At 41.4% G+C, this 19,044-nt stretch overlaps 1 protein-coding gene and 1 pseudogene across 2 annotated transcripts in view; one reads left to right on the top strand and one right to left on the bottom strand.

The window, feature by feature from the left end:
• Atad2 (ATPase family AAA domain containing 2) overlaps positions 1–19,044 on the top strand; it is a 65,758-nt gene that overhangs the window by 10,359 nt on the left and 36,355 nt on the right. For both annotated transcript variants that reach the window (XM_045143651.1, XM_045143652.1), the window contains exons 5-9: positions 610–712; positions 1,120–1,207; positions 3,037–3,225; positions 5,993–6,110; positions 18,938–19,042. In XM_045143651.1, coding sequence (XP_044999586.1) covers positions 610–712; positions 1,120–1,207; positions 3,037–3,225; positions 5,993–6,110; positions 18,938–19,042 — 603 coding nt within the window. The remainder of the gene's footprint in view (positions 1–609; positions 713–1,119; positions 1,208–3,036; positions 3,226–5,992; positions 6,111–18,937; positions 19,043–19,044) is intronic.
• On the bottom strand, positions 9,750–10,505 carry LOC123458563 (annotated as a pseudogene).

Raw genomic sequence — 19,044 nt, 5'->3', positions numbered from 1 at the left:
TCTCACTAGCCCAGGCTGACATGGAACTCATTCTGTAGTCCCAGGTTGGCACCCAAATCACAGCAATCCTCCTACCTTGGCCTCCCCAGTGCTAAGACTAATGGTGTGTGCCAGCAATTAATTTATTAGAGACAGACAAACAGATTGAGTGAATACGGGGCATGCCAGGGCCTCCTGTCACTGTAAGCCAATTCCAGACATGTATACCACTTTGTGCATCTCACTTTACATGGGTACTGAGGAATTGAAGCCAGGCCATCAGGGTTTGCAGGCCAGTACCTTCAGCCGCTGAGCCATCCCTTTGGAGCTCTACCTGTTTTCTTTACATGGGTGGTTGGAAAATTGAGCAGGCTTTGCAAGCATATACCTTTAACCAACTGAGAAACCGCCTACTCCTTTGTGCATGCTCAGCAAGTGCTGTACCACTGAGCTATATTATGCCCATCTTGAACATTTTAATGTATTTGGTTTGGATAGATCATAAATGAAAATGGTCATGTTTTTGTGTTGATTCTTTAAGTATTGAAATTCTTGGAAAGAAAATTTTGAAAATTTCATAAAAATAAGTCAGTGCCTCTTAGTGAAATATTGTGATCACTGTTTTTAAAGCACTGCTGAAGCTGTACTTCAAAAAATGGATGATATGAAGAAGATGCGTAGACGGCGAATAAAAAAGCTTGAAGCCTTGGAAGCATTTGATGAAACAAAAGAAGTAAATATATATATTCTTTCATTAGTGGGTGTTTTCAGTCTCTATTTTTTTTTCCTTTACTGCGTAGTCCCTTTAGGGCTAATTATCACTTTATCTAGCATTTGTTTGACCAGTCACTAATTACGGCTACACTTGGAAGAACGTATAATTGTATCTTAAGATTAAAGGGGTCTTGACTGCTTATTTTTATTTATTTATGTTAGTTTTTTCGAGGTAGGGTGTGACTGTAGCCCAGGCTGACCTGGAGTTCACTATGTAGTCTCAGGGTGGCCTTGAACTCACTATGATCACTATGATCTCTACCTCCCAAGTGCTGGGATTAAAGTCGTGTGCTACCAGGCCCCACTTTTGACTACATCTTTTTTGAAAATACACTGAATGCTAATGACTTATTTAAATATTTGTAGAGCAATCTGACTATGTACACAAGAAGAAAACAAAATGGCATTCAACAAGCTGATGAAGAAACAACTGACAACCAAGAAGATAGTGTGGGTTAGTATTGTAATTATCTTGGTTTTCTTGGTTTGAACATAAGTATTTTTTATGTGGCAAGAAAGGTGACTATGGTTGTGTATTACAATTTAGAAGTGGAGACCAGGAAGAGGCTAAAATGATAAGCTTTGTTGTTTTTTTTTTTTTTAAATATTTTATTATTTATTTATTTATTTGACAGAGAAAGAGGGAGGGGGAGGGAGAGAGATAGAGACAGAGAGAGAGAATGGGCGCGCCAGGGCCTCCAGCCACTGCAAATGAACTCCAGACTTGTGCGCCACCCCTTGTGCATGTGGTTTTTGAGTTAGGGTTTCACTGTAGCCCAGGCTGATCTGGAATTCACTAAGTAGTCTTGATGGCCACAAACTCAAGTGGTCCTTCTACCTCAACTTGTGCAAGTGCTTTGTCTGAGAAAGCCCCAAACTCATTTATAAAGCAATAATATTGGTTTGCTTGATAATACAACTGTAGTTAGTGCATAGTATATCTGATTTTAAGTTAAAAAGGGTTAGTAATTTTTACTCTTTCATTTGAGACTTAGTAGTGTTTTTTTTTTTTGTTTTTTTTGAGTGAAACTGGTTTTTCTTAAAATTTGTTACTCTATGGCATCTAGGATCTCTTGCCACTTCAAACACCACTATTTGCATCTGGCTTTTGGCTGGGGAATTGTATGTAGACTAGCAGGATTTGCAATGAAGCACTCCTTTCTTAAACATTTTTTTTCTTTATGTTTGCGTGTGTGCTGGCGGTTGGGGGGTGGGGACAGACATGCCCCAGGGTTTTTTTGCTGGTGGAAACAAACTTCAGACACTTGTGAACTTCAGATGTATGTGCCACTTTTTTTTCTTCATTTTTGGGGGGTTTTTGAGGTAGGGTCTAGTGCACTGTAGTCTAGGTTGACTTGAAACTCTGTAGTCCCAGGTTGGCCTTGAACTCAGTGATCTTCCTACCTCTGCCTGGCACTGGCATATTAACCTTTTTTTTTTTTTTTGGTTTTTTGAGGTAGGGTCTCACTCTGGTCCAGGCTGACCTGGAATTAACTCTGTAGCCTCAGGGTGGCCTTGAACTCTCAGCGATCCTCCTACCTCTGCCTCCCAAGTGCTGGGATTAAAGGCGTGCGCCACCACGCCCGGCTATATTAACCATTTTTAACATGAGTTCAAAAGGGACCTTTTTAAATTTACCTTAGGTATTCTAAAATCTTGTATTCCTTTTGCAACATTAGTGTTTAAATGGAATTAAAAAATTTTTAGTCAGGCTGGGTGTGGTGGTGCATGCTTGTGATCCCTGCACTTAGAAGGCAGAGGTAGGAGGATCACAGAGAGTTCGAGGCCACCCTGAGACTACAGAGTGAATTCCAGATCAGCCTGAGCTAGAGTGAGACCCTACCTCGAAAAGCAAAAAAAAAAAAAGTTAACGTTTTGGTGGGTGTACTGGCATTATGTCTTATTTTTTCTTGCTCAATTTTTAAAAAATTTTTTTTTAATCTTTATTAGCATTTTCCATGATTATAAAAACATATCCCACGGAAATTCCCCCCCCCCCCCACTATGGCATTATGTCTTTTTTTTAAAAAAATTAAAAAAAAATTTTTTTTTAATTTATTTGAGAGCGACAGACACAGAGAGAAAGATAGAGGGAGAGAGAGAGAATGGGCGTGCCAGGGCTTCCAGCCTCTGCAAACGAACTCCAGACGCGTGCGCCCCCTTGTGCATCTGGCTAACGTGGGACCTGGGGAACCAAGCCTCGAACCAGGGTCCTTAGGCTTCACAGGCAAGCACTTAACCACTAAGCCATCTCTCCAGCCCGGCATTATGTCTTAATTGTAGAATCATCTGAAGAGGGTGAAGAGCAGGAAGAAGATGAAGATGATGATGAAGATGAAGGTGAAGATGAAGACGATGGTGAAGATGATGGTGAGGACGAAGATGAAGGTGAAGATGGTGAAGGAGATAACCAGAAACGATACTATCTCAGGCAGAGAAAAGCAGCTGTTTACTATGAGGCTCCATTGGAAAGTAAGTGCTACATGTGCTTTTTCAGGAGAAACATGTTATTTATATTAACTTTATTGTCTTTTGGGGGCAGTGTTTGAGGTAGGGTCTCTAGACTAGGCTAACCTAGAATTCACTGTGTGGTCTCAGGCTGGCCTCAGACGCACAGCGGTCCTCCTACCTCTGCCTCCCCAGTGCTGGGATTAAAGGCGTGTGCCAGCACTCCTGCAGTTCTTATTGGATTTGAAGAAAAGAGTAAATCGAAGCCTACCCTGGGGTCAGCACAGGTAGCCAGCCAGTATGAGCTGTTTGACCTTGAGAAATATGATTCTTCTCTAGACGTACATTTTCTCAAATGTATGATGCAGTGGTAGTAATAGCACCTACCTCCTTGAGGTCCTGAGGGAGTTAAAGGAGACATCTCAGAGGGCCTGTGGTGGAGGATGGGCTCACAAATGTCATGTGCAACTAGCTTCAGAAACATTGTACAAACGCAGTGTGGGGCAGCATGCTTTGTGCTTCATAAAGAGGAGACCCACATATCCATCCCATCATTATCTGCAGTCTTTTTGCCTGTTTGTTTTTGTTTTTTGAGGTAGAGGCTTGCTCTAGCTCAGGTTGACTATTTCACTATGTAGTCTCAGGGTGGCCTTGAACTTATGGCAATGGCAATCCTCCTACCTCTGCCTCCCTAGTGCTGAGATTAAAGGTGTGCACCACCATGCCCGACTTCTTTTCCCCTTAGGAAAAAATATGTTTTTATTCATTTATTTACAAGGAGATAGGAGAATGGCATGACAGAGTGTCCTGCCACTGCAAATGAAATCCAGACACATATGCCACTTTGTGCATCTGGCTTTACATGGGTGCAGTGGAGATGAACCTAGGCGGTCAGGCTTTGCAAGCAAGCACCTTTAACCACTGAGGCATCTCTCCCACCTCTGTTTTTTCTCTCAAAGCTCTTTCCTTTCCCTTTCCCTTTCCTGTTGTTGGTGTTAATTTGTTTTTTCGAGATAGGCTCTCACTCTGGCCCAGACTGACCTGGAATTCACTAGGTAGCCTCACGTGGCTTTAATCCCAGCACTTAGGAGGCTGGTGAACCTCCTACCTCTCAGGCCCAAGTGCTGGAACTAAAGGTGTGTGCTAGAACACTTGGGTGAGAAACAATTTTTTTTGTTTTGTTTTTAAAGTAGGGTCTCACTGTAGCCCTGGCCTCACGGTAACCTCAAACTCCTGGTGATCCTTCTACTTTTGCCCCTGAGTGCTGGTATTAAAGATGTGGACTACCATGCCCAGCTAAAAACATTTTCAAAATATTTTTATTTATTTATTAGAAGGGGGCAGGGAGAATGGGCCCGCCAGAGCCTCTAGTCCCTATAAATGAACTCCAGACACGATGTGCCACCTTGTCCATCTGGCTTTACGTGGGTACTGTGGAATCAAACCAGGATCCTTAGGCTTTGCAACCAAGCACTTTAACTACTAAGCCATCTCTCCAGCCCTAAAGAAATATATTTGTTTATTTATTTTAGTCAAAGTATGGATGTGCCAGGGCCTCTAGCCACTGTAGACAAACTCCAGACACATGCAGTACTTTGTGCATCTGGCTTTTTGTGGGTACTAAAGAATCAAGCCTGGGCTGTCAGGTTATGCAAGCAAGTGCCTTTAACTGCTAAGCCATCTCTCCAATCCTTTTTTTTTTGCTTATTTGGTATTTCGTTTTCCAAGGTAGGGTCTCGCTCTAGCCCAGGCTGACCTGGAATTCACCAGGTGGCCTCAAATGCACTGCAATCTTCCCACCTCTGCCTCCCAAATGCTGAGATTAAAGGTGGGTACCACCACACCCAGTTATTTTTGTTGTTTTGAGTCAGAATCTTGCTTACTAGCCCTGGCTATACTAGAACTTATTATGTAGCCCAGGGTAACCTCATAACTTGTGGAAATCCTCAGGTCTCAGGTTCCCAAATGCTGGAATTACAGGTCTGAGCCCCTATGAGCAACTTTCATACTATAATTTATCCTAAATTAGATAAGTAATGATGTTAGTTTATTCCATTGTCATTTCTCAGAGAGAATTAATTCAATATTAGTCTTAAACAAAGCAAATAAATGAACTGTTATTTATTTGAGAGAGAGAGGGAGAGGGGGACCCGCCAGGGCCTCCAACCAGTACAAATAAACTCCAGATGCATGTGCCACCATTTTGTGCATCTGGCTTACGTGAGTCCTGGGGAATTGAACCTGGGTCCTTTGGCTTTGCAGGCAAGCACCTGAACTGCTAAGCCATATCTCTAGCCTTCTTATCTTTATTTTATGAGACTGATACACAACCTACTACACTAATGAGGCACCTGGGTTTTTTGTTATTGTTGTTTTTCCTAGGTACGGTCTTACTCTTGCCCATGCTGACCTGGAATTAGTTTCAGACTGGCTTCAAACTCACAGGCTTCCTCCTACTTCAGCCTCCTTAAGTGCTGGGATTAAAGGCATGAGCCCCCACCTTCAGCAAGGCACCTATTTTTATTTTATTTTATTTTATATTACACAGATTTCTATTGCCATTTTGTATAAATAAGATACCAGTGTATATTTTAGTTGGTTGCAATCTGTACTGTTTATATTTTCAACCTGAACCCAAAGGACAAATGGTAGGAATAGTAAAATATTTTATAGTCTTACTAGCAATTTCTTAGAAGGCTACACTTTTAAGTATTTAAAGAGCAAGTATAGCTCTACGTGTTTTTTTTTTTTATATGCCATAAAATATATGTATATATATTTCTTCTTTTAGAACCTCGTCACCAGAGAAAGCCCAACATGTTTTATGGTGGCTCTGCTTCTCCTGCAAGACGAAGATATCGATTATCATCTACAGGGCCAAGAAGTCCTTACTGTAAAAGAATGAACAGGTTGGGTTTTGAAATAGTGGCCAATTTATGATAGTGTAATTGTGGCTATGTGATAGCAGGATTCTAGAGTCTTTGGATTGAGTGTATTAGGGTAGAATTCTATAATTTTCTGTTTGAGGGAGCTTTGCTGTATGCCTTTACTGTCTCCGCCACCAGTACTGGCTACTACTCATTTTTCTTTCATATAAGAAGTTGGCAGCTGCCCTGGTAAGGTAGTTTATTCCATTGTTCTATGATTGAATAAGAGAGCTACCACTTGCAGAGGGTGTAGTGTTCTCCAGGTGCTGGGCTAAGTGGTTTATTTGGTGTTCACATGTAGTGTCTAGTCTTACTGACACAAGCATGTTCTTCCACATGTTGATCATTATAAGTTACACAGCTTCTGGGCTTGAAAGACTGGTTATTTTTCCTGACTCTAATTTGTAATTTATTGCCCTTAAGTCTTAAGAAACCTCTGGTGGTTTTTATTTACTTAAAAGGGTTTCTTTTTCTTCTACATGGCAACAGTTGTTGTTTATTTGTCTAATTTTCTTTCAAAGAGGTAGTTTTATATTTAATTTCATGTCTTGAGTACTGAATTTTGTTTTGTAAATGGTTTTTGTTTGCCTGTTTTGTTTTTTAATTTATTTCCATTTTAACTAATCTGAGGAAGCCATCTCTTCCATGATAAAACAAGATCAGATAACTTTTTCCTATTCTTCCTCTCTTGCCTTTTCTTATTCTACTTGTAAAGACAACACCTTTCTAAGTGCTGAAAGATTATTATAGGAAAAATAAGAATTATACTTCTCCCTGGGTATTTTAATTTTGTCATAGTCAGAAGTTTACATTTTAAATTTCTGTTATATTATCTGTTTTCGCCTAACCCATAAGGATGAGGGATGAGGAGGCAGATGCCTCCTTGCAGAGCTTCTCAAGATCATTGCATGAGAAAGGAGCCTGCATTGCCTGTATTCTAATCAACTTTAGAATACTGTTAAAATATCAGCCTGCTACCACAGGCATCTAAGCCCAGTTATTCAGGGCTGATGAAGGAAGAATGAAAGTTCAAGGTCAGCTTGGGTAACTTTTAGACCCTGTCTGGGATATGTGCAACCACCATGTTTAATCCACAACTCTGAAGGTGGGGAAGGGGAGACCTATCCTCCAGAATTGGGAATGTGGTTCAGTCGGATAGAGCACTTTCTTAGTATAAGCAAGGCCCTGAGTTTGGTCCCCAGTATTAGAGAAACAGAAAAAGTTGAAAAAAATAAAGCTTGGGGGGTGGGGGGAAAAGTTGCAGCTGGAGGTAGTATTGAATTTACATAGCTTGTGTGAAACTAGAAACAAGTCTCAGGACTAAGAGAAAAATACTGTTAAAGGCTTCATCTCCCTAGTAAAACTAGTGTCCCCCTGAAATCTACCATCACCAAGCATAGGATCAGGGCAGCAATCTTGATTACAGAAGAGTCAGGCCACTCTTTGATCCAGTACAAGTAAGAGGCTAATGGTTGCTTTGACATTTAATTTTCTCTGTTACCTGTAATGGGTTCCTGCTTCTGCGTGGAATGTTCTCTATCGCTAAAACCCATATTCTAACTTTTTAAAAATTTTATTTATTATATATAGGAAGAATAGGTGTGCCAGGGCCTCTAGCCACTGTAAATGTCCTCCAAATGCATGTGCCACCTTGTATATCTGGTTTTATGTGGGTACTGGGGAATCAAACCTGGGCCCTTTGACTTTGCAGGCAAGTGCCTTAGCCAATAAGCCATGTCTCCAGCCCTATTCTCATCTTTCCATTGGAATGCTATGATTAACATGTCCAGCTTTAATGGGTTCTGGGAATCTGAGCTTAGGTCTTCAGTGCTAGCATTGCAAGTGTTTTACCTATTGAACCATCTCTCCAGTGTCCTGTTTTGGAGAATCTCATTACTATTATTATTATTATTATTATTTTTAAATAGAGTATGTTCCTATCCCCACCCCATCCCCATTTCCCTGAGGGCCCTGTTCAGTTAGGGTTATTGTGTTCACTGTAGTTAATTTAGCTCTCTGCCTTTGGGGGGAGCTGTGCCTCAGGTTGTTTCTATCTACCCTCCTTGTGGCTCCTACAGTCTTCCTACCCCCTCTTCCACACCAGTTCCTGAGCCTGGACAGATGTATTACTGGTTAGTGATGACTTCTCTGTGGCCTCCATATTTTTTATGATGTGTTTTGGTTTACCATAGTGTTAGTTGCTCTTTTCCTGGATGTGGATTTGGGATTTATATTGAGAGCAATGTTTGCACTACTGCTTTTTCTGCTATTTCTTCTGGACTTTGGTAAATGTGGTAGAAGTGGCACATCTACTTTTGAACATTCGGGGCGCGCGCGTGTGTGTGTGTGTGTGTGTGTGTGTGTGTGTGTGTGTGTGTGTGTTGATGGATCTTGGAACCTAGTTTCCCCAATAATTTGAGGCATTTTGATGAGGCTGTTTACTTATGGTTGTTCAGGTGTCCCCCATACGCTTGTGTGTTCTGAATGGTAGGTCCTCGCTGGTGGCAGTTTGTGCTATTGGAGACTTCTGGAGGTAGCGTATTGATGGGGGCCAGCTTATGGGTATTGTAGTCAGCTTCCTCTGCCAGTGTTTGGAATACCCTTCTGCTACTGCTGTCCACCTGATGTTGGCTGCTCGTGCCATGTGTTCCCTACCATCATGGAGCTTCCCCTTGAGTCTGTAAGCCAAAATAAACTCTTTCCTCCTACAAGCTACTTTTGGTCAGTTGCTTTTTGCCAGTAATGTGAAGCTGACTGCAACAGTAAAGTTAGTGCCAAGAGTGGGATCATTGTTTCTGGAAGCTTTATTCTGTGGCTTTGGCCTTTTGGAACTGACTTGCAAGAGGAATGTGGACAGCTTTGAAATTTTGGCCTAAGAGTTGCTTTGGCATGCTGTAAGTACAGCTTAATGTACCATTTTGGTCAGGGTTGAGAGGCCTGAATGCAATAAGAACTATAAAATGTGAATTTTTGGCTTGAGGGTGAGAAAGCTTTGCTTGGACAGAGCTAGAAGCAGTTTATGTGAGAGGCTTGCTGTTATGCCCACGTCCTGAGAACCTGTGCTGGTTGCATTGCATAGAAAGGTACCGGTGTGAGGATGTGGCACAGAAAAAAATCTTGGGGTCAAAACTGCTGCCCATTTAGCTACAATATCTTGAGAGATTACAACCATTGAGATTGAGCCAGCTGATCTGCCCTGGAACAACCCAGGAAGGAGGAGGATTCTTTTTGTTGTGTTATTCAAGGTAGGGTCTCACTCTAGTCCATACTGACCTGGAATTCACTATAGAGCCTCAGGTTGGCCTTGAACTCACAGTGATCTTCCTACCTCTGCCTCCTAAGTGATGGGAATAAAGGCATGATTTAGACATGAGGATGAACCGTGGTTCGCAGAGGAGACACAATGGAGATGCCAGGACTAAGGGATGGCTGCTAGGAAGAGCTGCTGGCACTAGATGAAGTTTCCAGGACTGTGAGCCTAGCTGGAGAGGCAGAATTGGAACTCCAGAGACTCATCACTGTTAGAATTATTGGACTTGAACGCTTGTCACTGGCTAGAGTTGACAGACTTGTAGCTACAGAGTTTGATGTTTGCCTGTTTGTTTTAAATCTTGTGTTGGTTCAATTTTTCTCTGCTATGCCCATTGCCATCTTTTGTGTAAACATAGGAATAATGGGCACTTTTGCATCAATTGCAACCTGGGCAAAGCCTTTACGATTACCCCATATGATGTTGTAAGTTTCATCACTAAGTAAGGCTTCTCGAACCCCACCGGGTGAAATAGCTAGCAAGTGACCACTCCTCAGAATCTCAACACATTTCTCTCTTGGTCCATGAAGAACACACAGCACATCAAGTAGCAAACTAAACCCTGGAATTTTAAAGACAAAGTGATCAGCTACTACTCGGCAAGTTCTGCCTGTGTGGGTAAAGATTTTAGCCATGAAGTAGTAAAAATCTATGGGAATGGCTCCATGATAAAAAATTATAAGTGCTGGTCCATCTTCTGGTATTTTTTCTATTCCATGAACTTCATAACCATGCCACACTGCTGCATGTCCATCCCACAGAGATGCCACTGTTTTCCTTGCACCATCCCATAAGTTATCAGAGTAGGCTTCTTTCAATACATTCTTCCTCTTATAAATATGTAGGAATATAATACAAACCACTGTTCAAATACGTGAATCAGACAAGTCATGTAGGGCACAGAAACTTGTCCCGCAGTGCAGGTCTCATTTTTGTTTATCATTTTTCCTTAAGACAAAACAACAAATTCAGGCTCTTTCTTCATTGCAAAAGGAGGTCTTTAACTTCAACACAGAAGTTAGACAAACGTCTCAAGTTTCCATGTATATATCCTGAGAGCGACCAGGAAGCTCCGACGCGGGAGAGAGCCCATTGCCATCTTTTGCAGTGTGAATATTTCCTATGTGCCATTGTGGATGAGTGAGATGTTTTGGCATAAAGCTCTCTTAAGAGACCTTGGACTATGGTAATGTTTGAACAGCACTGAAAATGATTTTAAAAATATGGGACTTTTTTCTTTTTGATTTTTTTTTTTTTTTTTAATTAGGGACTTTTAAGTTTATTTATGATACAGGCAGATTGAGAATGGGCACGTCAGGACCTCCAGCCTTTGCCAGTGAACTCCAGATACATGCACCATCATGTGCATCTGGCTTACATGGGTGCTGGAGAATCAAATTTGGGTCCTTAGGTTTAGCAGGCAAGGGCCTTAACCATCTCTACAGACCATGATTAGGGACTTGTAAAGTTGTAAAATGCAATACATTCAGTACATCATGGATAGTTGCTAGTTTATGGGGGCCAGGGAAAAATGTGGTTTGATTCAGTTGTCCCCATAAACTTAATGTGTTGTGAATGTTGGGTCCCCAGCTGGTGGTAATTTGGGTATTGGAGCCTCTTGGAGGTGATGTTGGAGGTGGGTTTATGGTTTTTATAGCCAACTTTCCCTTGCTAGTATTTGGCACACTGTCCTGTTGTTGGCCAAAAGGTAATGTCCATCCTGTGCTAAGCCAGGAGGATCAGGAGTTTAAGGCCAGTTGTGGCTTCTCAGGAAATTCAAGGCCAACCTGCACAGTATGAAACCCTGTCTAAGCAGCAATACAAATACACCCTTCCTCTGGATCCACATTTAGTACCAGCACTCTGGAGGCTGAGGTAGGAAGTTCTCTGTAGTTTGAGGTCAGTCTGGGACTACAGGAAGACTCTACCTAGAAAACCAAACAAAAACAAAAAGACACCCATCAAAGCCACACCACCAGTGACCTACTTCCTTTAGCTAGCCTCCACCTTCTAGTAGCCCCTTCAATTATGAACTCATAAATGGACTCCTCCATTGATGAGGTCAGCACCCTCATGATCCAATCACCTGTCAGTGCCACCAGCTGGGGACAAGCCTTCATAGATAAGCCTTTTGGGGGGATTCTTCATATCTAAAACAATACCTTATGTTGGTCTACAGGGTTTTGTTTGTTTATAACTTTTTACTGGTTTGTGTAAAAAAAAAAAAACAACTAGAAATTACCAGTATTACGATGTGGATTTTTGGAATAGATTATAGATTCTGTGACATCATCAGAATTTTGAGCAAGTTATTAACCCTTGAACCTCATTGGCCTTCACTATAAAATGAGCCTACTAATAATGTATGTTGTCCAGAACTTTAATTAAGATTAAATGAGAGGTCTAGCGTTACAGGTAGAATATTTGCCTAGTATGTTCAAAGCCTTGAGTTTAGTAACTAGTTGGGACATTGGATGGAATGAAATCATATGTCAAGCAGGTACAGAAAAGAGTCAGTAAATGTTACTCCTTTTTTAAATTAAATTATAAAATTTGTCTTTATGAATAAAATATTCAAGTTCTATAATATTGTTAACTTTAGTCTTCAATTTACAATTTCAGGCTTGTACTAATTTTACTCACAAGCAGGTCTTGGGTATATAGATGAATTGAGGACTGTTTTCTAATTTATTTCTGGTGTTAGTAACTTTTGGTCAAAAGCTTTGGGGCCATTTGGGTTTGAAAATTAGATTTATTTTTTTATTTTATTTTATTTTATATTTTGGTTTTTTGCGGTAGGGTTTCACTCTGGTCCAGGCTGACCTGGAATTAATTCTGTCATCTCAGGGTGGCCTTGAACTCATGGCAATCCTCCTACCTCTGTCTTCCTAGTGCTGGGATTAAAGGCGTGCGCCACCACACCCAGCTTGAAAATTCAGATATTTAAAAAAAAATTTTATTAGCATTTTCCCTGATTATAAAATATCCCATGTTAATTCCCTCCCCCCCCACACTTTCTCCTTTGAAATTCCATTCTCCATCATATTACCTCCCCATCACAATCATAAATTCAGATTTTTAAAAATGTGGTTACAGAGGTTACCGTTGCACCATCTCTAGCGTTGTCTGCACCCTTGCTGCAGTCACATAAGTTACTACTTCTGTGTTAAAGCATGTGGATGATCAGTTGGACAAATGTTCATTTTTCTACATGTGTAATAGGTCTAGTTTTCACAGCTTTTTCTGTTTCTTTGTTTTAGGTAGATTCTGGGCCTGTATTATGCAGATCAATAAATTGTAAATTCTGTGTTTTGAAATACCATGATTATACCCTGACTCAGGAGAAAGTTGTAGATCCTAAGGCAGTAGAATGACTTAAAGGTTTTCCTAGCCTGAATATTTTTCCCCATCTTTTGCAACTGTCAGAAGAAATAATCCAAACCGTTTTTCTGTGTATTTGTAGCACTTGACTTTGTACTTAATATCATGAATTAACTTGAGACTTTAATAGCATTTTTATCATTTTTTAAGGTGACATTTTTGTTTTTCAAGGTAGGGTTTGCTCTATCCCAAGCTGACCTGGAACTCAGGGTAATCCTTTTACCTCTTCCTTCTAAGTGCTGGGATTAAAAGCGTGCGCCACCACACCCGGTCATACTGGGTTTAAGAGCTATGAATTTTCAGTTGATGGCATACTGACTATAATTAAAAGGCCATCTGATTCCTTACAGTTTCACAGCTGTTTTGTTGAGCTGTGCTGAGGGTCAGATCCAGGGCCTTATGCCTGCTGCCTGAGCACTCTGTCAGTGAGCTCTGTGCTGTACCTGTAGATGTCCTGACACTGTGTTTTTAAATTGTCTTTCTGAATCTGGTTTAATAATCTCCAATTGCACCTTAATTCTTTGATTTCTTTCTTTCCTATTTTAACTCCCTTTATTTCTGTCTCTTTACTTTTTTAAAAAAAATTTGTTTATTTATTTCTTAAATTTTATTTGTTAATTTATTTGAGAGTGATACAGAGAGAAAGAGGCAGAGTTGGGGGTAGGGAGAGAGAATGGGTGCACCAGGGCTTCCAGCCACTGCAAACGAACTCCAGACACGTGCGCCCCCTTTTGCATCTGGCTAACGTGGGTCCAGGGGAATCGAGCCTCGAACTGGGTGGGGTCTTTAGGCTTCACAGGCAAGCACTTAACCCCTAAGCCATCTCTCCAGCCCTCTTGATTTTATTTTTTGTATTATCTTCTATTATTTATTATCTTCTTACCCAACTCCTGTTACCCTGGCACCCTCCTCACTGGGGTTTTTGTAATCACTGTGGGGTCATGAAGGCCTCAGCTTCTTTCTGTGAGCTTGCAAGGGACCATGATTACTCTATATTTCTGTCACCATCAGAGGCTGCTTGTCAGGCTGGCCTTAAGAGCAGTATTTTTAATATCGTGTCCTCTGCAATTTCTCTTGGGCCCTGGCAGATGTGGTAGAGGTGGAACGTCTTATGATGGGTGTTGGCTATCTTGTCTTATCAATATATCTAGGATCCCTCCATTTTCTTTGCTATCTGTTAAATCAAATTCTTCAACCAAGTGTGAGGGTAGTTTGGGTTCAAGGGGTATGCAAAGTTATTTAAGAGATTCTTGGTGTGCCAGCCCACTCTTTCCTACCGCTAGATTCTGACTTGGTTTCCTGTACTAGATATAACTAAGTTCTTTCCCACTGAACAGACCTCATGTCCAATCAGAAAAGGGTTGGTTACTTGTAGAGGCTACATGCACAAGTGTGTACTCTTTTTTTTTTTAAGGTTGGGTCTTACTGTAGCTCAGGCTAACCTGGAATTCACTGTTGTCTCAGGGTGACCTCGAACTTAAGGCCAATCATCCTAGTCCCTCCTGGAATTAAAGGCGCCCGGCACAAATATGTACTACTGATCTGGGTGGCTGATTTCATAGTTTGCAGGGTTCCCTGCTTATTTATGCTGTTGGTGACCATTGTCCTCTGGCACCTCCACGAGGGCTCTCCAGCATTTTTAAAATATTTTGTTTTTAATTTTATGTATTTGAGAAAGAGGGAGAGAATGTGAGAGAATGAGCGTGCCAGGAGCGAATTTGGGTCCTTTGGCTTTGCAGGCAAACTTCTTAACCACTCGGCCATCCCTCCAGCCCTGGCTTGACATTTTTAACTGCTCCTGGTAGCATTTAAAAATCATAAGTTGCTGAGCGTGGTGACATGTGCCTTTAATTCCAGCAGAGGTAGGAGGATCACCATGAGTTCAAGGCCACTCTGAGACTACATGGTGAATTCGAGGTCAACCTGGGCTAGAGTGAGACCCTACTCGAAAAACCAAAATAAATAAAACAATACTTAAAAAAAAATTAATAAATGTCATATGCTGGCTAGAGGGGTGGTTTAGCAGTTAAGGCACTTGCCTGCAAAGCCTAAGGGTTTTGATTCTTCAGTATCCACATGTTGTAGTTTGAATAGATGACCACTTCATATATTCAGTGTTTAATTAGTTTATAGTTTAGATCTCTCTCTGGTTGGACCTGTGAAGGCCGGCCAGCTTTTTCCATTATGGAACTTCCTCTGAATCTGTAAGCTTCAGTAAATATCCCTTCCTCCATCACTGCCTCCTGGAAGTTCACCTCAGCAAACCTGAAGTCTGCTATACCACATAAAGCCTGATGCACAAGGTGGCACATTGGTCTGGAGTTCATTTGCAGTTCCTAGAGGCTGTAACATACCCATTTTCCCTCAATCAAATTAATGAATTAAATTTTAAAATATGGCTGGAGAGATGGCTCAGTTATTAAGGCACTTCCTGCAAAGCCTCATGACCCAGGTTCAGTTCCTCAGTGCCCACATAAAATCAGATGCATAATGTGGTACATTTGTCTGGAGTTTGTTTTCAACAGCTAGAAGCCCTGGTGCACCTATTCTGTCTCTCTTATTTCAAATAATTAAAATAAAAATGATATGTTAATCAGGCATGGTGATGCATGCCTTCAGTCTTAGCAGTAGGGAGGCTGAGATAGGAGGAATCCCCATGAGTTTGAGGTTCTGGTCATTCTGGGCTGGAAGATTGCCTAGCAGTTACAGAAGCTTGCTCGCAAAGCTTGATTGCCTGTTTTTTTTTTGTTGTTTTTTTTTCTTTTTTTTTTTTTAAGTTAGAAGTATTTTATTTTTATTTTTTAAAAATTTTTTCTGTCATTTTTATTTCTTTTTTTTAAAACTTTTTCATTTACTTATTTATTTATTTATTTATTTATTTATTTATTTATTTATTTGAGAGCGGCAGACACAGAGAGAAAGACAGATAGAGGGAGAGAGAGAGAATGGGCGCGCCAGGGCTTCCAGCCTCTGCAAACGAACTCCAGACGCGTGCGCCCCCTTGTGCATCTGGCTAACGTGGGACCTGGGGAACTGAGCCTCGAACCGGGGTCCTTAGGCTTCACAGGCAAGCGCTTAACCGCTAAGCCATCTCTCCAGCCCTCATTTTTATTTCTTTATTTGAGAGTAACAGAGAGAAAGAGGGAGAGAAAGAGACAGATAGAGAGGGAATGGGCGTGCCAGGGCCTCCGACCACTGCAAACGAACTCCAGACGCGTGCGCCCCCTTGTGCACCTGGCTAACGTGGGTCCTGGGGAATCGAGCCTCGAACCGGGGTCCTTTAGGCTTCACAGGCAAGCGCTTAACTGCTAAGCCATCTCTCCAGCCCGGCCTGGGTTTTTGATTCCTCAGCACCCAAGTACTGAGGTGCCAGAAGTGCAAAGTGACACATGCATCTGGAGTTCATTTGTACTGTTTCAAGAGGCACCCCATTCTCTTTCTACTTGGAAATGAATGAAAAGGAAGGGAAGAAGAAAGAAATTATGTGTCATCATTTTAAAATTAGTGACGTTTCAATATTGGTGATTTTTTTCCGTTATAAGATTTTTTTATAGTTTGTTTTTATTTATTTAATTATTTTTTTCTGGTTTTTTAAAAATTTTGTTATTTTTATTTATTTTTTTATTTGAGAGCGACAGACAGAGAAAGAGGCAGATAGAGAGAGAGAGAATGGGTGTGCCAGGGCCTCCAGCCACTGCAAGCGAATTCCAGACGCATGCGCCCCCTTGTGCATCTGGCTAATGTGGGTCCTGGGGAGTCAGCCTCAAACCGGGGTCCTTAAGCTTCACTGGCCAGCGCTTAACCGCTAAGGCATATCTCCAGCCCTTTTTCTGGTTTTTTGAGGTAGGGTCTTACTCTAGCCCAGGCTGATCTGGAATTCACTATGGAGTCTCAGGGTGGCCTTGAACTCACGGCATTCCTCCTACCTCTGCCTCCCAAGTGCTGGGATTAAAGGCATGTGCCACCACGCCTGGCTTATTTATTTATTTTTTGAGGTAGGGTCTCACTCTAGCCCAGGCTGCCCTTGGAGCTCACTCTAGTCACAGGCTGGCCTCAGACTTACAGCACTCTTCCTACCTCTGTCTCCCAAGTGCTGGGGTTAAGGGCATGTGATGCCACACCCAGCTTATAAGATTTTTGTTTGTTTGTTTTTGTTTTCCAGGGTAGGGTTTCAGGCTGGCTTGGAATTCACTATGTATTCTCAAGTTGGCCTTGAACTCATGTCGATCCTCCTACCTTTGCCTATGCTGGGATTAAAGGCATGTGCCACCCTATGTGGCCCTGAAAGGGGCTGGAGAGATGGCTCAGTGCTTGTTGAAAGCAAAGCCTATTGGCCTCGTTTGATTCCCTAATTCCCACATAAAGCCAGATGTGGCACATGAGTCTGGAGTTTGTTTGCAGTGGTAAATACCCTAGAACACTCATTCTTTCTCCCCCCTCCCCCTCTCGTAAACAAAATATTTATTTACTTATTTTTTGCCTTTCTCCCTGTAGCCCAGCCTGACCTGGAATTAACTATGTAGTCTCAGGGTGGCTTGAACTCATGGCAGTCTTCTTACTTCTGCCTTTCAAGTGCTGGGATTAAAGGCATGTGCCCCCAATGCCCACCTTAAAAAAAGTTTAATTATAAAGCTGGAAAGATTATCCTGCCTTTTTTTGTTGTTTGTTTTTTTTTGTTTTCCGAGGTAGGGTCTCACTCTAGCTGACCTGGCTGACCTGGAATTCGCTATGGAGTCTCAGGGTGGCCTTGAACTCACAGCGATCCTCCTACCTCTGCCTCCCAAGTGCTGGGATTAAAGGCATGTGCCACCACGCCAGTCTTATCCTGCCTTTTTAAAGTTATTATAAAATTGTAGTAATCAATGCAAGTTAGTATAATGGAATTTAAACAGTAGAGAATATAGATACAAACCTATTCATATGATCAGTTGTTTTTTTGTTTTTTTTTAATTTTTATTTATTTATTTGAGAGCGGCAGACACAGAGAGAAAGACAGATAGAGGGAGAGAGAGAGAATGGGCGTGCCAGGGCTTCCAGCCTCTGCAAACGAACTCCAGACGCATGCGTCCCCTTGTGCATCTGGCTAACGTGGGACCTGGGGAACCAAGCCTCAAACCGGGGTCCTTAGGCTTCACAGGCAAGCGCTTAACCGCTAAGCCATCTCTCCAGCCCTGATCAGTTGTTTTTTAATAAAGGTACCTGTTTTGAGACAATTTGCTTTTTTAAAGACTTTTCCTTGGCTTTGTTTTTAAAAAATATCTTAATTATTGATTTACAAAGAGAGAGAATGGGTGTGCCTAAGCCATTGCAAACAAACTTCATGTACCACTTTGTGCATCTGGCTTTACGTGGGCCCTGGGAAATCGAACCCAGGTCATTAGGCATTGTAGGCAATCTCCTTAAGCTCCAAGCTATCTCTCCAGCTCTCGTATGTTTTTTTAAATATATTTTTGCTTATTTATTTGTAAGGAGAGAGAAAGAGTATGAACACCAGGGTCTCTTGTCATTGCAGACAAAGTCCAGATGCATGTACCAATCACCATCTGTTATGTAGGCACTAGAGAATTGAACACGAGCTATTAGGTCTTGCAAGCAAAAGACCTTAACCACTGAGCCACTCCCAGCCCACTGATAAAAAATTTGTATCAGTATAATGACATGTCTTTGGAGGCCAGCCTGAGATCACATAGTGAGTTCCAGCCTGTACTAGATCCTAGCTTTAAAAAAAAAAAAAAAGATCTTTTTTTTTTTTTGAGCTAGGATCTCCGTCAGAGTGGCCTTTTGAACTCAATGATTCTATCTCTGCCTCCTCTGGTAGTGTGCCGCCACGCCCAACAAAGTCTTAACAATTCTGATGTTCTATATGTTTTTTCTTTTTGAGAATACTGATTTCTATAAAATTTAAGAAGTCACTGTACATTCTTATTGATAATCAGTTCTACAGCTTTTTCTCTTTTTAGTGCCTTCAAAAGATTAGTCCACAAAACTTACTTTGGTGGTTCAACAAATATGTTAAATTTTCTCATAAGCCTTTTTGGGTCATTTCTGATGCTTATATCCTATGCCCCTTTTTAAAACTCTATTCACCTTCCTGGTTTCTGTTGTCCTCTCTACTTAGGCGAAGGCATGCAATTCATAGCAGCGATTCTACTTCTTCATCATCTTCTGAAGATGAGCACTTTGAGAGGCGAAGAAAAAGGAACCGAAATAGAGCTATTAATAGGT

Source organism: Jaculus jaculus, chromosome 2, assembly GCF_020740685.1.
Source record: "Jaculus jaculus isolate mJacJac1 chromosome 2, mJacJac1.mat.Y.cur, whole genome shotgun sequence".
Lineage (NCBI taxonomy): Eukaryota > Metazoa > Chordata > Mammalia > Rodentia > Dipodidae > Jaculus > Jaculus jaculus.
The sequence above is the reverse complement of the archived record's forward strand: the minus strand, read 5'-3'. Positions and strand labels throughout refer to the sequence as shown.